Source organism: Phyllostomus discolor, chromosome 6 (genome assembly GCF_004126475.2).
Source record: "Phyllostomus discolor isolate MPI-MPIP mPhyDis1 chromosome 6, mPhyDis1.pri.v3, whole genome shotgun sequence".
NCBI classification, from domain to species: domain Eukaryota; kingdom Metazoa; phylum Chordata; class Mammalia; order Chiroptera; family Phyllostomidae; genus Phyllostomus; species Phyllostomus discolor.
In genome coordinates this window covers 166,137,485-166,159,939 of record NC_040908.2, presented here as the reverse complement: position 1 = coordinate 166,159,939, position 22,455 = coordinate 166,137,485, and the positions used below count along the sequence as shown (strand labels likewise).

At 61.1% G+C, this 22,455-nt stretch overlaps 3 protein-coding genes and 1 non-coding gene across 4 annotated transcripts; 1 reads left to right on the top strand and 3 right to left on the bottom strand.

Annotated features, from left to right (window-relative positions):
• The first annotated feature begins 717 nt into the window (after positions 1–717).
• CATSPER1 (cation channel sperm associated 1) lies at positions 718–9,674 on the top strand. The gene is made up of 12 exons (XM_036030024.1): positions 718–1,732; positions 2,747–2,950; positions 3,678–3,791; positions 3,967–4,126; positions 4,411–4,502; positions 4,600–4,743; positions 4,931–4,994; positions 5,155–5,227; positions 5,362–5,422; positions 6,780–6,855; positions 9,175–9,289; positions 9,459–9,674. The coding sequence occupies exons 1-12, from the start codon at positions 718–720 to the stop codon at positions 9,483–9,485; spliced, it is 2,145 nt and encodes a 714-aa protein (XP_035885917.1). The 3' UTR covers positions 9,486–9,674.
• A 2,427-nt stretch (positions 9,675–12,101) lies between these two features.
• CST6 (cystatin E/M) lies at positions 12,102–13,776 on the bottom strand. Its single transcript, XM_028516954.2, has 3 exons — positions 13,480–13,776; positions 12,610–12,735; positions 12,102–12,314 (listed from the first exon to the last, which is right to left on the bottom strand). The coding sequence occupies exons 1-3, from the start codon at positions 13,717–13,719 to the stop codon at positions 12,231–12,233; spliced, it is 450 nt and encodes a 149-aa protein (XP_028372755.1). The 5' UTR covers positions 13,720–13,776; the 3' UTR covers positions 12,102–12,230.
• A 5,404-nt stretch (positions 13,777–19,180) lies between these two features.
• LOC114501198 lies at positions 19,181–19,344 on the bottom strand. Its single transcript, XR_003684953.1, has one exon.
• Positions 19,345–20,735: 1,391 nt separating this feature from the next.
• Positions 20,736–22,449, bottom strand: BANF1 (BAF nuclear assembly factor 1). Its single transcript, XM_028515874.2, has 3 exons — positions 22,327–22,449; positions 21,502–21,640; positions 20,736–21,261 (listed from the first exon to the last, which is right to left on the bottom strand). Exons 2-3 carry the CDS (start codon positions 21,622–21,624, stop codon positions 21,115–21,117), a joined length of 270 nt encoding a protein of 89 aa, XP_028371675.1. The 5' UTR covers positions 21,625–21,640; positions 22,327–22,449; the 3' UTR covers positions 20,736–21,114.
• Between the last annotated feature and the right edge of the window lie 6 nt (positions 22,450–22,455).

Genomic DNA, 22,455 nt, shown 5'->3' with positions numbered 1-22,455 from the left:
GGCGGTCCCCTGGGTGCGGAAGGAGAGAAGGCCTGCGGTGCAGACCGCCATGAGCTCACGAGCAGCGTCTGAGGGGCTGGCCACTCGCAGAGACTCGGGAAGAACACGACCGGGAACTCGATGATGTGTTTGTTGGCCCACGACAGAGGTCTGCGGCAGGCTTCCGAAAATGCTCGCAGAGTGGGGGCGCACTCGTGTCCCGTGCGAACTCCCACGGGGAGGCGATTGGCCGCGGCGGCAGAGGCGGCGGCAGCGGCGTGTCCTCGCCACGTGAGAGGGCCCGTGCCATTGACTCAGCCCGCCTCTTTCCCAGGCAAAGTGGTGCTTCTCAACGGACCCACGGGAAGGGCAAAGCCACTGGCCCTCGGCGTGTGACAGAAGATTGCTGTGCTCTTTGTCCAGCTTTGCCATTGACCTGAGGGGTCACTTTGGACCATTCCCTTCCCTTTCCTTGACCTCAGTTCCCCAGGTCTACAGGGAAGGAGTTAGTCTCAATGATCTTTGATTCTGAGCTGCAGCCCCGCGGGAGGCATTTGTGAACGGGGCGGCGGGGGGGGCGTCTGCCGGTGACGTCACAGAGGGGAGGGTTCCGCGGGAAGAGCCGGGCCTTCCCAGAAGCCCCGCTGCCCCGGCTTCGGTGAAAAGCAGCACCGAACGGCCAGGGGCCTGCTGGGCTTTGGTCTTGACCTCTTCTTGTTCGGGGTTCCCATCGTCGTCATGGATCAACCTTCAGCGGCCGAAAAGGCTCCACAGGAGGCAGACGCCAGTTACACGGATGTGACCTCTGACCCCGGCGCCCCAACCCCGCTCCACCGGCCGGGTGGCGGGGGAGCCCGCCGCCACCACCGGTCCCGTCACCACGGCGTGTCCTATCACACCGAGGCGCCCCATCGCCGTGGTGAATCTCACCTCGGCAGCGAACTCCAAGACTCCCCTGAGCGCACCGTCTCCCGCCATTCGCAACGCCGCCGCAGCCACCGCCACTCCCTGCGTCGCGGCGGAGCCCAGGGCTCCACACCCCCTGCCACGGCTGCTTCCCGCGACACTGTCCTCTCCCAGCACTCCCCCGCGGAGGACTTCTTGGATGACGAGCGTCAGCAGAGCCGCGGGAGGCTCAACAGTATACCCAACGACCCCGCCAGGGGGCCCCGCCGCCACAGTGGGCTCCCTCCGGAAGGCGAGCCTAACTCCCATAAAGAGGTCTACCATGACAGCGAGGCCTCCGACCACGGGGGGCCCCAGAACCACGACGCTTCCGACCAGGGCAGGCGCCGCCATCATCAAGCCCACCACCACAGAAGGCCTCTTCATCCTGGAGAGACCCATCCCCACCCTGCCTACGGGGCATCCTCCCAGCAAGCCATACCTCGCTACTCCAGCGAGCACCGCCGCGGCCACCGCGGCCACCACGGCGAGCACCGCCACAGAGAGCAGCAGCAGGGCGAACTGCTCCCCCACGGCATCCCCAGCAAGCACTACGAGGCGTACCGCCAGGCCGGAGCCCCGGGCTTTGGCTCGCACAGGTCCCGCAGCGCGATCCGGATCGGCCCCGCCCGGTCTTCCTCCGCAGCCCTCCCACTCGGCGGCGTGGCGAGCCCACAGAGCTTGACTCCACCCCAGGGTGCAGTGCACCCGCATGCCGCCAAGGGCTTCGGCAAAGTCCATCCTCAGGATTCCTTCTCTAAAACCTCAGGAAGCTGGGCTGAAGATGAGCAACTGCAGAAGCGCAAAAGTGAGTCTTCGTCCTCCCCTCCAACTCCCACTGCCCCGCCCAGACTCCAGACCTCGCTGAGGCCCCTGCACCGAACTGTGCACAGACTGAGGCCTGACTCCCTGCAGGTGTGTCTGATCAGCCGTCCACTCACCTGCCTTCATCATGCAGGCGTTCATTCATTCCTAGGACCAGGCACCTCTTCGGGCCATCGGCTGTTCATTCATTCAGTCACTGCTTCATTCATTCACACGTTCACTTCTCAAACATTCCCTCTTACCTAATATGAGTACCTGGCCTACCTGGACCTTGGCAGCACAGGGAAGACCAGCCCCCAAGGGGCTTCAAGGCCAAAGGTGGTCACTTAACCAACTAATCCCAGACCACCCAGTGATGGAGACCTGTCCTCCATGGCAGAACATTTGTGGATTCCATTTTCTCATATTTCCCACCCCAAACTGTGAGCTTCCTAAGGACAGGCACCGGGGAGCAGTACCTGAATGAGGGCCTTGTTTGAGGGCAGGGAGGGACCTACCTTGGCTGTTAACACACAACCCCCAACCTTGGCCTCTAGTAGTTCAGTACACATGGCAACGGCCACACAGACCAGCAGAGGTGGGTGGATGTCTAACAGACCGGGGTGGGAGTTGGGGGGGGGCAGGTAGGGAAAGCGGCCAAAGGAAGATATTTCAGGAGAATCTTAAAGGGAAAGGGAGAGTTTACCCAGAGGATGGGGCGGTGTGGAGGACTGGATTTCCACGCAGAAGTTGCCGTGTGAGTAAAGAGAGGTGTGGAAATGGAGGAGCATGCGCCCTCAAGACGTGCTCAAGCAGACCCCGAACCCCAAACAGGCCGGCATCTCCCAGGGAAGGGGTCGGGCTTGTGGCCCTGTACCAGTACAGGGCCAACCCAGGCACCTCAGTGAGCGAACGGCAAGCAAGCAGGCAGGCGTGAAGATGAATGGCAGCCCAGCCTGAGAGGAGACTGGGGGGGCCCCAGGCCCTGCTGCCACACTGACTTGACCTTCTGCCTCCCTTACAGCCACCAGGGTCCAGCGGGCTCACAAGAAGCTGCACACTTGGTTGTGGGAAAAATTCAACAACCTCTTTCAAGGCCTGCGGAAAATGCTCAGGACCCTGACTGACTCCCTGGTCTTCGACGCCTTCATCTTCCTCGTCGTCTGCCTCAACACCATCATGCTGGTGGCCCAGACCTTCGCTGAAGTCGAGATCCGGGGTGGTAAGAGCAGGGTGGGGGGGGGCGTTCACGTGGAGGAGGAGGAGGCTATTGATGTTGCTTCAGGCCTCCCGTCGGCCTGACTCAGTGCCGAGGGATTCGGATCACTGACCTTACCTGAATCTCACCCCTGGGAAGCGGACACATTCTCAGCGTTAGAGATGAGACGGGCGCGGAGAGCGAGCCGAGGTCCGCGGGGCAGCCGGAGTCAGAAAGGCCTGTTGAGCTGCAGGGTGTGCTGTTTGCGGCCGCGGCCACGAGGTGGCGCGCCCGCCCTCAGGATGCGGCATCGCGCGGAAAGGTGCCGGGAGCCCAGGCGGGCCCCAGGGGCCAGGAGATTCTGAGTAGACCCTGGAGGGGTGAGAGTGGAAAACCGGAGAAGGTGGCCCCTCAAACCCTGGCAGCAGGGTGAAGTACAGGACATACCTAAGGAGAGAAGGAGAAGACGACGAATGGCTGACATTTCTTGCATGCTCCCTGGTGCAGGCTCCGTTATAAGCGTTTTACTGTGTTAAATGCCTTTCGCGCTCACGAAAACCCTATCAGGCTGGCCGCTAGTGTCACCGTTTACAGGCGAGAAAACTGAGGCACAGAGCAGTTAAGACACACAGCTATTTGAGCAGAGGGAGGCTCTCCCCAAATGGCTGCATGTGCGGTTCCCCTGGGGAGGAGGGGAAAGGGGCCAGAGCTGCCGGGGATGGCCCTGAGCAAGCCCCTGCTGTCCCTGCAGAGTGGTGCTTCATGGCCTTTGACTCCATCTTCCTCTCCATCTACGTGGTGGAAGCTGTGCTCAAGATCATTGCTCTGGGCCTCAACTATTTTTATGACGTCTGGAACAACCTAGGTGTGTGAGGATGGGGCCTTCTGTGTGTGTGTGTGTGTGTGTGTGAGTGTGTGTGTGTGCACACGCAAGCGTGCCACTGAACTGCCCGAGGGAGGCTAAGGACGAAAGGGGATGGGAGCAGGGGTGTGGGCGTTGGGGGCACCATGCGTGGCACTCAGGCGCCCTGTGCCCTCAGACTTCGTCATCATGGTCATGGCCGTGCTGGACTTCTCGCTCATGCAGTTCAACTCCCGCTCCTTCAAGCGCACCATCTACAACCAAAGCGTCTTCCGGATCTTCAAGGTCTTCAAGAGCCTGCGGGCCCTGAGGGCCGTTCGGGTCCTGCGGAGGCTCAGGTCAGCGGGGTCACAGCAGCCCGCCCTGGCGCGGGGGACTCCGAAGGAAAAGGGGACATGGGCCTGGACCTGTTGCAGGGACGGGGGAGGGGGAGGCCGCAGACTCCAGCCCGTTTCTGAGAGGCCTCCTGTCGGATCATCCTCTTCATCTTCCAGAGAGGGGCCGGGACTCCTCCAGGTCATGAGCACGTCGGGGACCCCTTGGGCTCAGCATCAGCTCTGGCTCCTCCTGGGCACAGAGCCCCACGGCCACTGACTGCCCCCCTGTCCACCTCTGCCCACAGCTTCCTGACCAGCCTCCAGGAAGTGACCGGGACCCTGGTGCGGTCCTTGCCGTCCATCGCCGCCATCCTTGTCCTCATGTTTACCTGTCTCTGTATCCTGCGCTGCGGGGGGCCGGGGCGGGGCAGAGGCCAGGGCAGGAGGAGAGGGTGAAAGGGGCCCTGCAAGCCGGGTTTGGCCCTGACAGCCAGTCCTCTTCTCCGTGGTGCTCCGGGCGATGTTCCGCCAATCAGACCCCAAGCGTTTCCAGAACATCCTCACCACCATCTTCACCCTCTTCACCCTGCTCACTCTGGACGACTGGTCCCAAATCTACCTGGACAGCAAGGCCCACGGTGGGGCAGGCCCCGGGCTGGGTGCAGGGCAGGAGGCTGGCCGGGGTGGGGGCAGACCCTGAGGGCTGGTTCCTCCCGTCTCCAAAGTGGGGCTTCTGATGCTTGCTGGCAGCGGTGCGGTGAGGGCTGGGCGGGGGGAGGGGGAGGGCGACTCACAGCCTCAACCCCCCCCACCCCCCCGTCCCAGGCGCCTGGCACATCATCCCCATCCTCATGATTTACATCATCATCCAGTACTTCATCTTCCTCAAGTAAGGTTGGCCCCCAGCTCCACTCCGCCCCCGCCCCCAACCCCAGGGCAGCCCCTCCCATTCCTCTCACCCTGGTCAGGCCCGGATGAACCCAGAGAAGGGTGCTGGCCTCCCCTCCAGCCTCGTCCTTGAGAGCACCCCACTGTTCCCCCACCTCCAGCCTCGTGATTGCCGTCCTGGTGGACAACTTCCAGATGGCACTGCTCAAGGGCCTGGAGAAAGTGAAGCAGGAGGTGCGGGGCGGGGCGGGGCGGCCAATCAGGGAAGATCCGGGAGGGGGTGCCAAGGCTGGGGGTCTGGCAGGCGGCTTCCGGTGTGGGGCGGGCAGGCCTGGGACTCCCGCAGGACCGAGGCCTCTTCTTCCCAGAGGGCCGCCAAGTTCCACGAGCCGCTGCTGTGTGAGTCGCTGACGGAGCTCGCCGATGCAGGTATCGGCCCTCCCCGCCTTCCACGCTCCGGCACAGGGTTCCAGGCTCAGTCTTAGAGTTTTAGAATCTTTTTTTTTAAGATTTTATTTATTTATTTTTAGAGAAGGGAAGGGAGGGAGAAAGAGAGAGAGAAACATCAATGTGTGGTTGCTTCTCATGTGGCCCCCACTGGGGACCTGGCCCGCAACCCAGGCATGTGCCCTGACTGGGAACTGAACCTGCAACACGTTGGTTCGCAGCCCGCACTCAATCCACTGAGCTATGCCGGCCAGGGCCGAGTTTTAGAATCTTGAGGCTCAAGAGAACGACCTTTTCTCCTTTTCTTCCTCCCTCCCTTCCTTCCTTCCTTCCTTCCCTCCTTCCTTCTTTCCTTTTTTCTTTCTATTTTTTATTTTCTTGAGAGAGAGGGGAAGGGAGGGAGAGAAACATCTCTCTCTCATTGATTGGCTGCCTCCCCCATGAGCTTTCAAAGCTTACAACGTTGGTCCAAAGAGACTAAGGCAGTCCTCCAAAAGCCAATTACATGGAGAGTCAGTTCTTGAAAGACCCGTTGGCGAAATGGCTAATTAGCCAGATTACGGTTTACCAAACATTTGTTTCTGTTAATAAGTTTCCAGCAGTGGTCTTCATGAGATGGCTTCGGCTGTCTGAGGCTTTTGTCGAGGTCAAGTACATACACACTTGTCCAGAGCGGCTCACAAACATGAAGTTTCCCGTACTTGTTCATACGCACACCCGTGGCTTTCTGTGTGCATTTATTTTGAGCCCATTACTCTTGCTTCCTGCTGAAAGATCCTCAGAGCCCTGGCTGGTGTGGCTCAGTGCACTGAGAGGCAGACTGTGAACCAAAAGGTCACCGGTTCGATTCCCAGCCAGGGCACATGCCTGGGTTGCGGGCCAGGCCCCAGCTGGGGGTGTGTGAGAGGCAATTGATGGATGTACCTCTCACACACTGCTGTTTCTCTCCCTCTCTTTCTCCCACCCTTCCCCTCTCTCTAAAAGTAAATAAATACTTCAGAATCTGAGCTCCAGGCTCCCACTCTTAGGACCATTAACACCGGGGGAGTGAAGGTCCTCTGGGGTCGCCTGCTCCCCCACTCCCCCCACCCCTGCCCGTCCTCTCCATCAGGGACAGACGCTCAGTGCAGACGAGCCTGCCGGGCCTGAGCTCATCACCTAAAACTGCCACACACTCCGCCCCTGGAGAAGCGAGCTCTTTGAGGGAATCCTGGGCAAAAACGTGTCAGCCCCTGTTTGCATAGGGAGCCCCTGTTTCCGTGGCCCATGGGGTTCCCTCCCTCCACTCCCTCTCAGCCCAGGCACCTCCTGCACCTCCCTGCTCTTTCTCCACACCCAGAGCCTGAAGAGGTGATGAGTGAGCACGCCAGACAGAAGCGCCTCCTGGAGAAGAAGTTTGGGACCATGACCGAGAAGTAAGGAGACCCGAAGGGAGGGTGGCTGTGGGTGTGAGGGGAGAGCTCTGGGGCCCGGCCGCCGGGCTGGCAGGGGAAGGCCCCCGGGCCCCCTCTGTGGCAGGGGGTGGAGCGCCCAGGCATATGCAGAGCCTGTGGGTCAGATGTGCAGAACACGAGTGGCTTCTGCCACCAAGAGTTGCCCTGTGCCACCGCGTGTGACCCCCAGCTGCACCGAAAGGGCCGTGAGAGCCCCGCTGAGGCCAGGGCCCACGGGCAGAGGCCTCGGAGAGGCTGCGGAGAGGCCCCGGAGGGCGGTGCTTCTGCTCATCTTCTCACTGAAGGAGCATCCCCGGGCCCTGCTCCGGGCCAGGCCCGGCGAGGACCCCAGGGACACACAGAGGACGCAGACGAGCACCTGCCCACGCGGGCCCCACCTCGCGGTGGTGCTGGCCTCCAGCGGAGTGCAGGGATGAGGCGAGTGGGCCACAGCCCATTTCCTCGGACTTGAGTGGTCAGCTGGGCCAGGACAGCTAGGGGCTCGGGGCTGTGCTCACTGCGGTGGGGGCACCTTGGCACGGGCTCCTGCCGCCCGGCTCCCAGAGAGCCCAGCCTCTGAACACCGGGCCTCCCCCCACTGCGTCCAGACTGGCCCTAAAGCAGCGGACAGGGCGCCGGACTCCTGCACCCACTGCGCTCATTCCCCAGAGGGAGCCCAAGCCCCAAGGGGCCCCATGGTCGAGCCTTTGCCAACCTTGCTCGTGTCACTGCAGCCACTGCCGCCCCCTCACACCCTGGCTTCACCCAGCGTGTCCCCACCAGAGCACATAGTTCTCCCCCCCGGGCCTTTGCCCACACTGTTCTCTGTCCCTGGAATGTTCTCGGCTTGTCGATACCAGGCTCCAGTGACCAGGAGTTGGGAGAGCTGAGTTCCGACCCTGCCCGCTCCACTTCCGGCCCCCCACCCCTGTCCACCCTGCACGCCCTGGCTCTCCGGCCCTCAGCCTCGCTGGGCCCTCGGTGCCTGTGCCATCCTTCCAGGGGGCGTCTTGGCCTCCAGCTCCTTCCCCCCTAGTCCACCTCCACCAAGAGTGCTCTGTGTTGTGTTGTGTTTGTTTAAATCATTTTTTAAAGATTTTATTTATTTATTTTTAGAGAGGGAAGGGAGGGAGATAGAGAAAGAAACATCAATGTGTAGTTGCTGGGGGCTGTGGCCTGCAACCCAGGCATGTACCCTGACTGGGAATCGAACCTGCGACACTTTGGTTTGCAGCCCGCGCTCAATCCACTGAGCTACGCCAGCCAGGGCTTGTTTAAATCATTTTCTTTCCTTTCGATTTATTTAGAGAGTGGTCTTTGTTAAAGAGCATTTTCAGCTTTTCTCTCCTCCCGATTTTGAAACCCTACAAGGGCCCCTGCCTCCCCGAGGATAAGGTCCAGGTGTCTTGCTCTGACGTTGCCTGGGCGTCTCCACCTCCATCCAGCCTTCCCCTGAGGCCTCCCCCGACCCGAGGCCTGCCCCAGCCCCCCACCCCGGGATGTGCCCCGAGGTTCTGGAACGGGGAACCGGGGGCCCTGCGTGAGCCCAGCAAAGGCTCCCATCTTTCCAACTCAGCCAAGCGGTGCTCGCTCTGGGAGCCCTTCCCGATCCGTGTGTGCACGTGTCACAGTGTAAACACACTCAGTTTGCTCTGCTGGCTCCACCGCAGACTGCGCTTCTTGAGGGCAGGGGCTGTCTCTCGTTTATGTTCATGTTCTCACCTTGTTCAAGGTTCTACGCGCCTTGCGTGTAGGCTGGTTTTGGTGTCATGGGAGGGACGGGTCGGTGAGACAGGCAGGCGGCAAAGGCGCCAGTCAATGGGGAGTAGGTGGGGCTTAGGGGAATGACTGACCGCTCAGCGTGGTGAAGGGGTGCGGTGGGGGTCCAGGGATGAGCAGGGTGGATGGAGGGACAGGCGAGTGAGTGAAAAGGTGGGGTGATCAGATGGGCGAGTGGACGAACTGGGGGTGAACGGGTGCACGGGGAGGTATGGGGTTGTGGGAGGGGCAGGCAGACGGCGGAAGGGTGGAGGGACGGAGGGTCGGGAGGACGCACCATGAATACCCTCTGTGGTACCGGCAGATGGGGTGGGGGTGGTTTAGGAGGGGCAAGGCCACGCTCGGAAACATTGTGGTCATCCCTGGGAACCGAGGTCAAGGGCGACGTGAGCGTATGGGTGGGGGTGGGGGAGGCAGGCGAGAAGAGCCATGGGGGGGGGGGGGGGGTCTGGGGCGCCCCCCCCCCCCCCCCCGGGCCCAGCCGGGCAGGCCGCCAGGGCTCGCCTCGCCCCCTCCCCACAGGCAGCAGGAGCTCCTGTTCCACTTCCTGCAGCTGGCCGCGGGGGTGGAGCACTACCAGCAGAAGTTCCGCTCCCAGGCGTCGGTCATCGACGAGATCGTGGACACCGCGTTTGAGGTGAACCAGGCGGGGCCAGGAGGGAGGGCTGGGGTAGGGGACCCTGGACGGCCAGGCGGGGGGCGGGGGGCACGCCCAGAGCGGCCGGCCCTGAGCCACAGCCCCATGGGCGCTGGAGAAGGCGGAGGCTGGCGGCTCAGCCACCCTCCCGCCCCGCCCCGCCCCGCAGGCTGGAGAAGAGGACTTCGGGAAGTGATCCCTGGACGGACACGGCGGGTACAGACCTCGGGCCCCTGGCGCGCTGCCCACCGGGGCGGTCGGGACAGGTCCCCAGACACGCTGGAGCGATTGTCGAGGCTGCGGGGCCGGACCCCAACAGAGTGTTGAAAGCCCAGCGGGCCCCGTGTCTTCACTGGCTGGGCCGGCGCGGGCAGGGGAACGTGTGTGCGTGCACGTGTGTGCGTGCACGTGTGTGCGTGCGCGTGTTGCACGTGACAGGCGCTGTCCGTGGCCTCCCCCAGCCCCACCAGGGCCCCGCGCCCTGGCCTGCTGCTCCACAGGGGGGAGCCAGAAAGCAGGCCCGCTCAGCGCCACGGGGCGAGTGGGCGGTCACCCTGCTTAGGGGAGGAAGCCGTCTCTGGCCCGGGAGTCGGAGAGAAACAACCGGCTGGAATGGGCCCCCTATTTTTTGTGTGTTTTTTTTTAAAGATTTTATTCATCCATTTTTAGAGAGGGAAGGGAGAGAGAGAGAGAGAGAGAGAGAGAGAGACGTCAATGTGCGGTTGCTGGGGGCTATGGCCTGCAACCCAGGCATGTGCCCTGACTGGGAATTGAACCTGCGACACTTTGGTTCACAGCCCATGCTCAATCCACTGAGCTACGCCAGCCAGGGCTGACCCTCTGTTTCGGGATGCAGGAAACCCACAGAATGCAGAACAGGGGCTGAGCGCTCAGGAATCCAGGCCTACCAGCACCTGCAGTGTCCACTGTAGGGGTGTCACGAGCCCAGAAAGCCCCAAGTGCCTGGGCCTGTGCTGGGCGCCGGAGACCTAGCACCGAGTCAGGCACGCGCCCAGCCCTGGCTCTGGGGGCTCCCGTCCACAGGAGGGTCTCCCACGATCCATAGCACTCACCTCACCTCTGGCAAAGTGAAGCCGTCACGCAGCACAGGCTGGAGGGTGTCAGGAGTGGGACTCCAGGGTGGGGCAAACAGTTTTCCCAACCACCCCTGCACCTCTACGCTGGACAGGTAGTGGCGAAGGCTCCAGGCCCCGGAACAGGAGCAGCACCTCCCCATCCCTCTGGCCTGGCGTGGGCACTGGCTGGCCCGGGGCCCAGGGATGGCCGTGCAGAGGACATGCCATCTGGGGCTTGGGCCACCTGGCGGAGAGGCCATCTGGCAGATGTCTCCAGGACTCGCCTCACTCCTCTACTTCACATGTTCATTCAACAAGCATTTCCTGCCCCCTCCCTGTGCCGGCTGCATGCTGGGAACTCCTGCTCGGTGACACGTGGGAGCCCTCCCCAACAGCGGCCCCGCCACCTGCCCCTGGTGTGTCTGAGCTGCAGCATCCGACAGGCTGGAGCAGAAGCGGGACCGGAAGTTTCTCCTGCAGCCCTCACTCTGCTCAAACCCGGCTCATCAGTCTTCCACGTACAAGTCACACCTACTTTACGCTTCCCGGTCCCCTCCTCTAAGGCAGGTGGCCTTTAAGGCAGAGGGCAGGGCCTGGGCGCTGGGACTGTTCCCCACTAGGTCCCAGCGCCGGGCAGGGGACCCGGCAGCCGCAGCCCGGTGTGAGCCCTTGCCTGTTAGGAGCCAGCGGGCAGGGGTGGCGTTGCTCTCCACAGCCACCGCGTTCTGCCTGCCTGGGCTTGACGGTGTCCACGCCTAGTGCTCCCGAGGAATCGGGTTGCCGCCCCCCCGTCCCAGGTGTGGGTGTCGGACAGCCCTGGGCGGAGCGTGTGGGTCTCTGGCGTCGTGTTTGGGAATCGCGTGTGCATCCCCGGGTGGTTTCTGGGTGGCGGTGCGTCCGTGTGTGTGCGTCTGTGCTTCTGGGTTGCTAGGTTGTGTCCGTGTTTTTCTGGACGTGTGTGTGGTGTCTGGGAGCACCCGAGTGTGTGCTTTGGGTTTCTCTGTATGTGCATGTCTAGTGTGTTACGGAGTTCTGGGTGTGTGTGGGAGGGAGCAGTACGAATTGTAGCTGCAGATTCAGGTGTGCAAAAAAATGTTGCAACTCTGTTTTCCTTCAATTGTGCCTGCCCCTTACTCCTCCTGTGGGCAGCAGATCTGACCCCGGCCCCTGGAAGCTCCCGGTCCAGCCCCTTCCAGGGGTCCTGCCCAGGGCAAAGCCCCGGAGAGCTGCACTGGTGTGTGGCCCGCGGTGTGTCCTTGAGAGTCACTGTCTCAGCCCTCCTGACGTTGGCCTGCGGGGCCTCTGCCATCTCTGGACCACATGTGGGTAGAGAAATCTCACAGGCTGAGAGCTCAGAGTCCCGGGGCCCTGCTGGCTGACCCCTCCCGACCCCCCCCCCCATGCCACCCTGAGTGGTCCTGTGGGCTGACAGGGAGGAGTGCGCAGGTGCTCCCCAGAGAACTCACCCACTCCTACCCTTTCCCCTCCGACGGGGCGCCATCCCTCTCCTGACTTCGTCTCCCACCCCTGAACTCTGAGAATATTGAGAATCGGGAGCATCGTTCCCCTGCGTCTGTCATCCTGGGGTGCTTGAAGGACTCCAGATTTGGGGCTGAACCCTGTACCCCTCAGCACCGTCTGGGCTGGGCCAGCAGCAGCTCGGCTGGGCTGGGGGTCAGAGGGGAGCTGCCAGGAGTGGGGGCGGTGGGCGCGAGAGGGCGGAGTGAAGCACCCCAAAGAGATGACTGCAAGGAGCAATGCTAGCAGTTTATTGCAACATGCGGCCCACTGACCGGAAGTGCCCTCCACCGATGGCCCCCGCTCCCTCCCACACCCATGGCCGCAGGGGCCGACTGAAGGGCTGACTACACGGGCACGCAGTGGTGCTTTAGAAGTTTGGAGGAGTTCTCCCAGGGCACCACCAGGATCTCGAAGTCGCAGCGCAGCGTCTGCAGGCAGAGCAAGGGAAGAGAAGGAGGGGTGAGCCTGGGTCCAGGCCTGCCTCCTCCCAACAGTCAGCCCGGGCCCACGATGAGGAGCCATCACTGGCTCCGGGGGCGAGAGACAGATCCCTGGTCCTCCTAGTCCGTGCGCTCACTCGCTGCGGAAGCCCCAGTCTCCTCTCCCCGCGGGGCCGCCCCAACCCGGGGCTGAGTCATCCGCGAGGCTGGGAGAGGCTCTGTCTGGCCGGCCAGACTCGTTCAGGGCGGCCAGCCCGAGGGCCTGGGGCTGCGGGGACGTTACCTCCTCCTGCGCTCCTGCGGCCAGGGGGCAGGTGGTGAGGTCCATGTGGTCTCCTGTCACCGCACCCTTCCGGCAGGCTGTGCTCCCCATCTCCACGGTCAGGTAGTACTTAACGCCAGCCACCAGCTGGGGCGGAGGGCAGAGGCGAGTCAGACGTGCTGGGACAGTACCCTGACCCAGACCCCTCACCCTTCTCCAGTCTCCCACCCCCCCTCCCCCTCCCCTGGGCACACCAGCACACTGGCCCTGGGCTTCAGACATGGCAGGGGGGACAGGCCCATCCCGGCCGGGGTCTCTGGGAAGTAGGCCAGGGTCCAGGCCAGGTGGGGGGCTGACCCAAGGGCGCACGCCGTCCCGAAGCCCATGGCCTCCCCTCCCTCCCCTCCCAGCCAGCTGGGCAGGGCAGGGACTAGTGTGAGGCTGGCGAAACAGCTGTGCACGGTCAGGGTTGGATCCTGTCTATTGGAAATGTAGGTATTTTGTTCATTGTGAATTTTTGGTATGAATTTGATTTTTTAAAATTTTATTTTAAAAAATGTGTTTGTTCTGGCTGGTGTGGCTCAGTGTATTGAGCGCTGGCCTATGAATAACTCAAAGGTCACGGGTTGGATTCTGGTCAGGGCACAAGCCTGGGTTATGGGCCAAGTCCGTAGCTGCAGCTTGGGGGGGGGGGTAGTACCAACCAATGGATGTATCTCTTGTACACTGATGCTTCTCTCCCTCTCCCCTTCCCTTCCCCTTTCTCTAAAAATAAAACCTTTCTTTAAAATGTTGTGTTAGAATATCCCGATTACTCTTGTGACTCTCCCCTAACCTGGCGCCTCCCTCGCCTCAGTCCCACGGCCCCCTGTCCCGCGGGCCCAGCCGCACCTGGCTCTGCGCCTTGAGGATGCGCGTGTCTCGGAAGTAGTAGAGGCTGTTGCTGCCCATGTTGTAGCTGGCCACGGCCGCCTGCGCCGCCTTCTGCACCTGCGGATCGTTGAGCTCCAGGTCCTTCCGTCCTCCGACGAAGGTCTCCCCTGGCCGGGCCCCGGTGTCGTGGGGCAGCGCCAGGAGGCAGAACGCCAGCAGGGCCAGGCCCAGCGTCCGCGGGACGTTAGGATGCGCCATAGTCGTCAGTGTCTGGCTATCCCGGCGCCACCGGCTTTTAAGGGCTCAGGACTCCGAGGCCCCGCCCAACCACACACGGCCCCGCCCCGCCCCGCCCCGCGGCTGCCGTGCGCCCCCGCTTAAGGACAGATCGCTTGGGCTGCCCAGTCTGGCAAGGACCCCTGCCCAGCACACCTCTGCGCCACGGTTCTTGCCCTGCCTTCCGGGACACACCCAGTCCTGTGAAGGAAAGGACAGTGGCGTTCACCCGCAAAAAGTGCCACTACCGGGACGGTTCACAGGAGGCCCATTCAGTCCGAAATACTGGCAGCTGTGAGCAAGTTCTTACTACCGCCCAATGCACTAACGGTACCTCGGAGAATGTACTTGACCCCTCAGTGCCTCGGCTTGCTCCTCTGTAAAATGGGGCGCTGTGAGCACCCCACGGGCACCGTGCTCGGAGCAGGCAGGGCACCGTGTCAATAGCAGGTGGGCAGGGACGTGGCTGTGCCTCGCTGGACGCTGTGTGACCCTCGCAGCCGGCAGGAGGAGGGAATTTACGTTCCCCTCAACAGCAGAGGACACAGGCCGCCAGGGACAACTGATCTCCGAGGGCCCCGAAGGGTGAACAGTAAACGATGGCATTGGCGTTTGAGCCCCAACAGTCCGACTCAAACCTTCGCCCTTACACCACACCGGGACCAAAGCGTGATAATTGGCCAGAAGGGTTTGCCATGGCAGCTCTGCCCCTTACCAACTGGGTGACTTCTGACAAGCCCCTCGAGCTTCCAGAGCCTCAGAGCCCTCATCCGAAGGGGATGGCTAATCCCTTCCAGGGTTGTTCTATTAATAACTGGCCCAAGACTGGGTCACTCGCAGGGAAGCCGGGCGTGGGCTGGAAGTACCAGCAAAACAGGGCACTGTAGTTCTTGGAAGGGTGGAACAATCTGGTAACATCACAGCAGTATGGTGGTGAGCATGACACAGCCCGGACTTTGTTGGGATTCCCCATGTCTGACTAGGAGCACGGCACTCACCCTTCACCCCGTGGCCGGGGGAAGCAGGCCTTTTGCCCGTGGGGCACTAAGGTCCGGTCAGTGCTTGGGGTCGAGGATCTGCACCCGGCCTTGGCAGAGGCAGTGGTTTATCGGGTGTGACACACAGTTCGTGCTGGGTAAGTGGTCATTACTACAGCTGACCCTTGAATGACAGGGGTTTGGGCTGCACGAGTCCACTTATGCACACCCCCCCCCCCAAGAAATACAGTAAACGTGTCCTCATGATTTTTTTTAATGCTGCCACTTCTGAGGTTTTATTTTTTTAATATTTTATTTATTTATTTTTAGAGGGGGGGAAGGGGGAGGAACACAGAGAGGAAGAGAAACATTAATGTGTGGTTGCCTCTCACGCACCCCCCCCCACACACACACTGGGGACCTGGCCTGCAACCCAGGCATGTGCCCTGACTGGGAATCAAACCAACGACCCTTTGGTTCACAGGCCGGTGCTCAATCCACTGAGCCACACCAGCCAGGGCTCATGATTTTCTTAACATCTTTTCTCTGGCTTACTTTAGTGTTAGAATACAGGGTATAATACAAACAACATACAGACATGTGTGAATGGCTTGTTTTATTGGGAAGGTTCCTGGTCAGTGGAGAGCTAGTAGTTTGGGGTGGCCATCATGATCAGTGACTAAGCATCCAGCATCTTCCAGCACTGAGTGCGGTCACTGCCTAGTTTGGAAGCTGCCCCACCCTCTCTTCCCAGCTGTGAAAACAATCTTGGGATTCCAAGGACTGTCACGTTTGCCGTGGGCCCAGGTGTCTGCTTTAGGGACAGACCCCAGTCTGTGAGAGAGCAGGCTGGCTCGAGGTGGGTTTGGGGAGGAGGCGGCAGGAACCTGACCTGAGAGAAGCAGGAGGGGGTAGTAAGAGGCCCAGGGAAAGGAAGGGGCAGCCCCAAGTGGCCAGAAGCCTCCTCTGGCTTTCCCAGGTCTACTGTCATGTCACTTGGGGTTCAGCCGTGGCCACACTCACCCCTGACAACTCCCGGAAAATCAGCGGAGGCCGGGCCCCCCCACCTACCTGCCAGTCCTCTGTGCTGATGCCGAGTCTTTTTTTTTTTAAGATTTTATTTATTTATTTTTAGAGAGGGAAGGGAGGGGGGGAGGGAGAGAGAGAGAGAGAGAGAGAAACATCAATGTGTGGTTGCTGGGGGTCATGGCCTGCAACCCAGGCATGTACCCTGGCTGGGAATCGAACCTGCGACACTTTGGTGATGCCGAGTCTTTTGCACCCCAGCCCAACAATTAGCAAAAACTTTCCCCCAGTCTATTCTCATAAGCAGCACAAAGTAGTAAGCATCACCTTTATTCTGCAGACGAAGAAAGTTAACCAGAGAGGTGAGGACCACTCGTCTGAGGTCACACAGCTGGAAGCAAGATCTTGGAGAGAAAAGGGGGTGGGGGGAGGGAGACGGACACTCACTGAACTCCTGGTGCGTGCCAGAGGCTCGACACTGGCACGCTCATCCTCCTAGCAGCTCTGCAGAGGTGGCATTTCCTCTTTTTACAGGGAAGAAATTAGAGGTTAAAGCAGGTCAGTGGGGCGGCGGGGGGTGGGGTGGGGTCAGGGATGGCACCCAGGGGCCAGCGTGCCGGTGTGTTAGTCCCAGACTGCTCCACCGGAGTGCGAGGCCTGCGGTGCGGGCCCAAACCCCTGGAGGTGGGTACTGCAGAGAGCTTCCCAGGGCCGGGCTCCACCCTGTTGACCCTTGAAGGACCACTCTGGCTTCCAGCAGGCCCGAGCCAGGTGTGAGCCCAAGGCTGGCCAGCCCCACTGGCCACAGGGGCCTCCGGTTTTGCTGCAGCCCAGACGGCCCAGCCCACGGTGTCCAAGGTGCCACTCACTTGGCCCTGGCCAATGGGTCTCACTGACCGGGGTGGGCCCTCGACACTCCCTTCACCCCAGGGTCAGGCCACCAAGGGGCTTCATGCCAACCCTCTTCGTTGAACCCTTAACCTTTATTCCTTACCCCAGGGCTCTACTCCCCTTCCCCGCCTGACCCCATCCTGGAAGGGCGACCTTGCAGCAGGGAGAGCTGCATCCTCGCCCCCCCACCCCCGCACAGCTGAGGGGGGCCGAGGGCAGCGAGGCACCTCGCTGCAGGCTGCAGAGACCAAAGGAGGAACGGAGACCAGACCTGGACCCAGCTGCCCTTTCAGGCTACCACCCCTCGAGGCCAGGAGTCCTGGCCCCTGCAGGGAGGGGGCAACGTGAAAGGGGGGCTGACAGTCACCAGCACACACTTCGAGCCTTCACACTGTCTGGGCTGCCACCGGGCCGATGTGGTGGGCTGGGGTTTCACCCTGTAGCCTCCCCTACTTCCTCTCCAGGGGTGGCAGGGCTCCCTCAGGGCCCGAGGGCGCTGGGCCAGGTCTGAACACTCACACCACACTGGCTGAGGGGGCCAAGCTGTGGCTGGGCGCAAGGGCAGCAGGGTGTGGGTGGGACAATGGCACCGAGTCAGTCCTTGCCGACTCTCAGGCCCACCTGTACCTGCCAACAAAGCAGGCCCCGCTGGGCCGTGTGGGCTGACAGTCAGATAAGCTTGTTTCTCCCCACCCCCCATCCCCACCTGTGTCCGCTTCCTCCGACACCCCGGCTGCCGGCCGAGCTGGGGCTGCGTCTCTGAGAGGCCAGTGGCACAACGCACATTCTAGATGCCGAGTCTCCTGTTGCCCTGGGACTGACCCAGGAAGCTGTGTGGGACGGACTCAGCGGCCCAGATACAGGGCTTGGGCCTTCCCGAGCCGTCACAGGTCTGCCTGGGCCCCGAGGGAGTGGTGAGAAACCAGCTCCAGCTGCTCAGAGACAAAGCCTGCGGGCGAGGCAGGGAGAGCCCACCACCGCGCGGGGCAGGCAGCGCGTCCCACAGTTCCGGCAGATGGGCCCCAGCGCCAGAGCCAAGGGCAGCAACGCCAGGCAACCAGCGTGGGCAGGTGCCAGGTGAGGGCGTCGTGGAGGAGGAACACCTCAGGGAGTGCCGACAACAGCCGGGCAGGATCAGGACTCGGGTGGGGAGAGGCTGTGGCCCTGCTGAGCACTGACACCCCCCCAAGGGTCAGCATCACAGTACAAGGGTCAAGGCTGAGGGGACCCTGAAGTGAACTTGGACACACCCAGGAGAACGTCAGAAACACAGCACGGCCCGAAGCTCCCGGGACAGCCCCTATTTCCACCTCGGTCTGCGCCTCAGACTGGCGCCCTCCCAGGAAGCGGCCTGTAACGCGAGCCGGGCCCTGCTGACCACCTGGTGCCCTTCCAAGGGGCCGCCCACACTCCCCAGAGCCAGCCCTGCACTCAGGCCTCTCCCCTACGCACCACCGCCAGCTCCCAGCTGCGTGCACACGTGCCCCCACCCCCACCCCGGGTCTCTCTCGTTTCCCTTCTAGTCCGCTACTGTTCCCAGGTGCGGCCAACCCACAGGAAAGCGCACAGAACACGGGTTCCTTTAACAGCCAGTCAGTGCCCATGCCGGCCGCCGCCGCCGTCCCCAGGCCGCCCCACTCCTCGCCCCTGCCCGGAAGGCAGTCACCGCTGACTTCCACAACAAGCTTTGCTCCTTTTACCACCTACACAGAGATCCCCAAGCCACAGTTTACTTAACTTTCCAAGAATGGAAGCACACTACTTGACGTTTTGAGATTCAACCCTTGTATCGCAGCAAGTTCACGTTCACCAGTGTCACAGCCATTAGCAGTTCCAGTCGGGGGCCGTTACAAACAAAGCTGGTGCCACGGCGCAGGCGGGTGCCGGAGCAGCCGGGCCCCAGGGTGGGTCTTCAGTTTTACGAGAAAACACCCGACCGTTTCCCCCGGGGTTCGCGCCAGTGGGCATTCCCGCCAGCTGCTGTGCGCCACTCCCTTGCCAGCACGCGGTCCCGTCCGACTTCCCAGTCAGTGCACCACAGCCCCTCACCCCCTCTTCACGTCCGAGTCTGTTCGTGGGCTTGCCCGGCACTGGGGCGTCCCCGGGGGCTGCCTCCCAGGCCCTCTCCCTGCGCCGCAGTCGCGCACGCGCTCTGGACAGAGCCCCCGCGGTCTCTGCGCCGCAGGCGCCCTTGCCCGCTCCGGGCTAGTCCTGCCCTCCGCCTGTGGGTGGTACCTTCGGAGACAGCTTCTGTCGATGCAGTTGAGTTGATCAACCTTCTCTCCCTACTTTTCCCTGCTGAGACCGCGAGACTCTCTCCCATTACCCGTTTCTGTACTGAATATGCCAGTCTCCTCACCAGACAGTGACCCTCCCGGGACAGTGCAGGGGGTCGCAAGTGGACTCCACCCTGATGGAAAGAACTCATGCGAGGGGCCTAAGTGTGACTCCTTGCTTTCTGTCAAGTCCCGGAGCTGAAATGAACCTAGCCACGTCTTTCGAGGAAAGAGGGCGCAACCAACCATAACATCCTTGCCTTGTTCTTTTCTGGCTGTGCCGCTGAGTTATAACTCAGTGTGTGTCTTTACACGCTGGGCTTAAGACTCATGGCTTTTGTTTTAATATTGCACTTGTTGAACCCAGCTATCACAATGCATCCCAAGCCTTTGACACAAGGCCGGGACACAGATAGCTCGGTTAGTATCCAGTGCTGTGACACCCTTAACATCAGTTTTCTGTAAAATCGTTACTTGGTCAAACGGTCACTACAGTATTTGTGTGCGCAGTTTCACAGGTCCCTTGAGTGACCCGCTGACCATGGCACACACCTGTGACTACCTCGGCGCTCGACCACTGCCAGATGATGATGGGGGACACCGGCCTCGCCGGCATTTCCGAGCCCTACACCCACCCCAAAGCCCCAGTGTAACCCATCCACGAGAACCCGCTGGGGAGCTCGACTTCTCTTTTCTGGCTAGCTCCCTTGTGCACAAACTTTTTAACATTTAAAAATAACTACTTATTTTTAGAGAGGGGAGAGGAGGGAGAAAGGGAGAGAAACGTTGATTAGTAGCCCTTATTCGCATCCCAACCGGTGACCTTTCGATTTGTGGGCCAATGCCCTACCAACTGAGCTACACCCATTAGGGCTGCACGTTCTTTCTAATAAATGCTATGCTATCTGCTCAACCTTATATTGAGTTCAGTGCTCATTTCTATGACAATGAGACTCAAGAACCTGACATTCAAGCTCTGCTGACACAGGAAAATTCTGTAAGCAAGTAGTTCCTCTTGTTCTACTGATGGACTGAAAGCCAAGCTGGGCTGGGCACCACACAGCTAGCATTCCCTCTGATCACTGCAACAACCTCCTTTTCATTTTCCAAGTGGGGAAACTGAGGCTCGTGACCAAGGAGCACGGGGCTCTCAGGTACACGTTTCCAAGTTGTCTGAGGGCCGCTCTGGTGCCTCCCACCAGCAAGTCCATGAACATATTACTTGCTGGTCTCTGAGCCCCTGGTTTCCTCACCTGTGGAAGAGGAAACGCCTACTTATTATCATGGAAGAAGAGTGTTTGCAAAAATCTTAGCTATGGGCCTGGTTCACTAAGTGCTCAACCAAGAAGAGGACACAAGTGTACCAAGTGAAAGGGTACCCCTCCCCCACCGTGATACCTGTGCTCTTCTGCCTCGCTCAGGTAGCAGGGCAAGAGTCCTGCCCGCTCCTCCCCGAGGCCAGGAGAGCACACGACAATCAGTTGAACTTTTACCCACGTTGGGCCCCACCCCTTCCTGGTACCTTCGACTCCCACTGAGTTTTCCATCAGGTGCTGCCTAGCCCAGCTGTTGACTCAACTGGCATCTGGAACGCCACAGCCCATCTGGATCCCAGGAAGGGGTCAACCCACACTCTCCCACATTGTGAAGGGATTGAGACACTCCAAGGCACCTGCCCGAGGTTTATGCATCCAGGGTGGCTGTCCTCCAGAGTGAGGAGGAAGCTGCCAGTTTCGATCTGTGCTGATAAGGAGTGCGGCAGGCCTATCCGCCCGCGAGGAGGAGGCGACTCCCAACCCTGCTGCTCGTCAACCCACAGAGCCCAGTCTTGAAGGCCACTGACTTTATTGACTCAAAAAACTTTGTATGGACAGTGACGGTTCTGCCAAAAGAGAAGCCAAATGGCATAAAACAGACCAGAGGTGAGGGTGGGGGTGAGGGAGGGGGCCGGGAACCCACTCAAAAAAGCTAATAATTATCGACCTGAAACTGGGAGGGGAAGGACAAGGGAGACGCATGCAAGAGCGAGAATTCCAAAAAAGTTGAAATGGTGAGGGGAGAGAACTCCCACAAAGACCCTGGAGGACATCGGAGGTGAGTAGACGGCAACTGTTTCCTTTGTGGAGGACGAGGGAGCAGCCCCCGCTCAGCTGCGAACTCCGGAGACTCAACGCTGGGGTCAGGGGTTGGGGGCTCCCCAGAGGGCATCACAAGAAGGCGTCGCACCACTCACGAAGGCACCCGCAGCAGTCCCGGGACTGCTTGGCATTGGCGCCACATGTGTCCTTTAGCCATTCCCGGAAGAGGTCTTCATCTTTCTTTAGCACCAGAAACTGGCCAAGGACCACGTAGGCCTGCAACACAGGCAAAGCACAGGACCAGCGGCTCAGTGCTCTGAGACTGCGAACCAGGAGGCCACTTCCCTGCGGTTCAAAGCACAGGAGCCTAGGAGGCAGGGCCGGCCCCGCTCTCTCTCCAGACTACGTATCACTGCCCACCCCCAACAGATCAACTCACTTCCCCACTCCCAAGCTGCCCTGCGATACCGCGGTCGGCCACCCCAGCCCTCCCCAGCTGCACGCAGCCACCCACACCTTGTCAAAGCCCCTTTCCTCCAGCTTCTTGCCCAGGACTTCGCCAATTCCGGCCAGGCTCCCCACTGGCTTTTCCCCCATGGGCTCTGCCACGAAGTCTCGGTGCTTTTGGGAGGTTGTCATCTTGATCAGGGTTTACCTGGGTATCCCAAGAAAAGGTAGGTTAGGGCTGAAAACCCGGGAGCTCCCAAAGGCCCACCGGTCCAAATCTCCTATTATTCAGAAAAAGCGAAACCAGCCATTAAGGTGCCCACTCGACACCCATCATTTCACAGATAAGAAAACTGAAAGCCAAAGCGAGTCTCCCCCACTGCTCGAGAAAGAAATCGCTTCCACTCCCTGCGGGAGGTACATTTTGGACTGCTCTAGAGGAAAGACTATCCTGCCCTATCAGGTGGCGCGCGCAGGGCAGTGGGGAAATTCCCAGTCGGCATTCAGGGCTCATCCTGAAGGTGTCACACCCTCTGTGACCTTGGCTGGCAAAAGAAGGCACTGACAGCCCGGAACAGCTACCTGGCCTGAAAAGCAAACAAAGGGTCTCCCTGTCCCACTCGTCCCACAGGCTGCCCACGGACGCAGGCCAGAACGCGTCCACCTGCTCCCAGCCCGGCCGGGTCCACGCCTGTGTTCCCGCCGCGCCCCGCCCCACCAGCCCCGCCCCGGCCCCTCCACGCGCCGCCGCGCCCACGCGCCGGGTCCCGCCGCCTAGCCCTCTTGGAGGGCCCATCCCTCGGCCGGCCGCAGCGCTCGCGACCCCTCTCCACTCCTCCTCCGTGCACCTCCACTGTTCTCCAAGCCAGGTCCTGCTCCGCCGCTGGCACTCACCAACAGCCCCAGCTCCTGTAACGGCTCCTCCCGCCGCCCGGCTGCTCCCGCTAATACCTCAACCCACTAGAACTTTCTTCCACTTCCGCTTCCGGGTCGCCTCCAGAGCCGCCTAAAAAGTTAAATTTG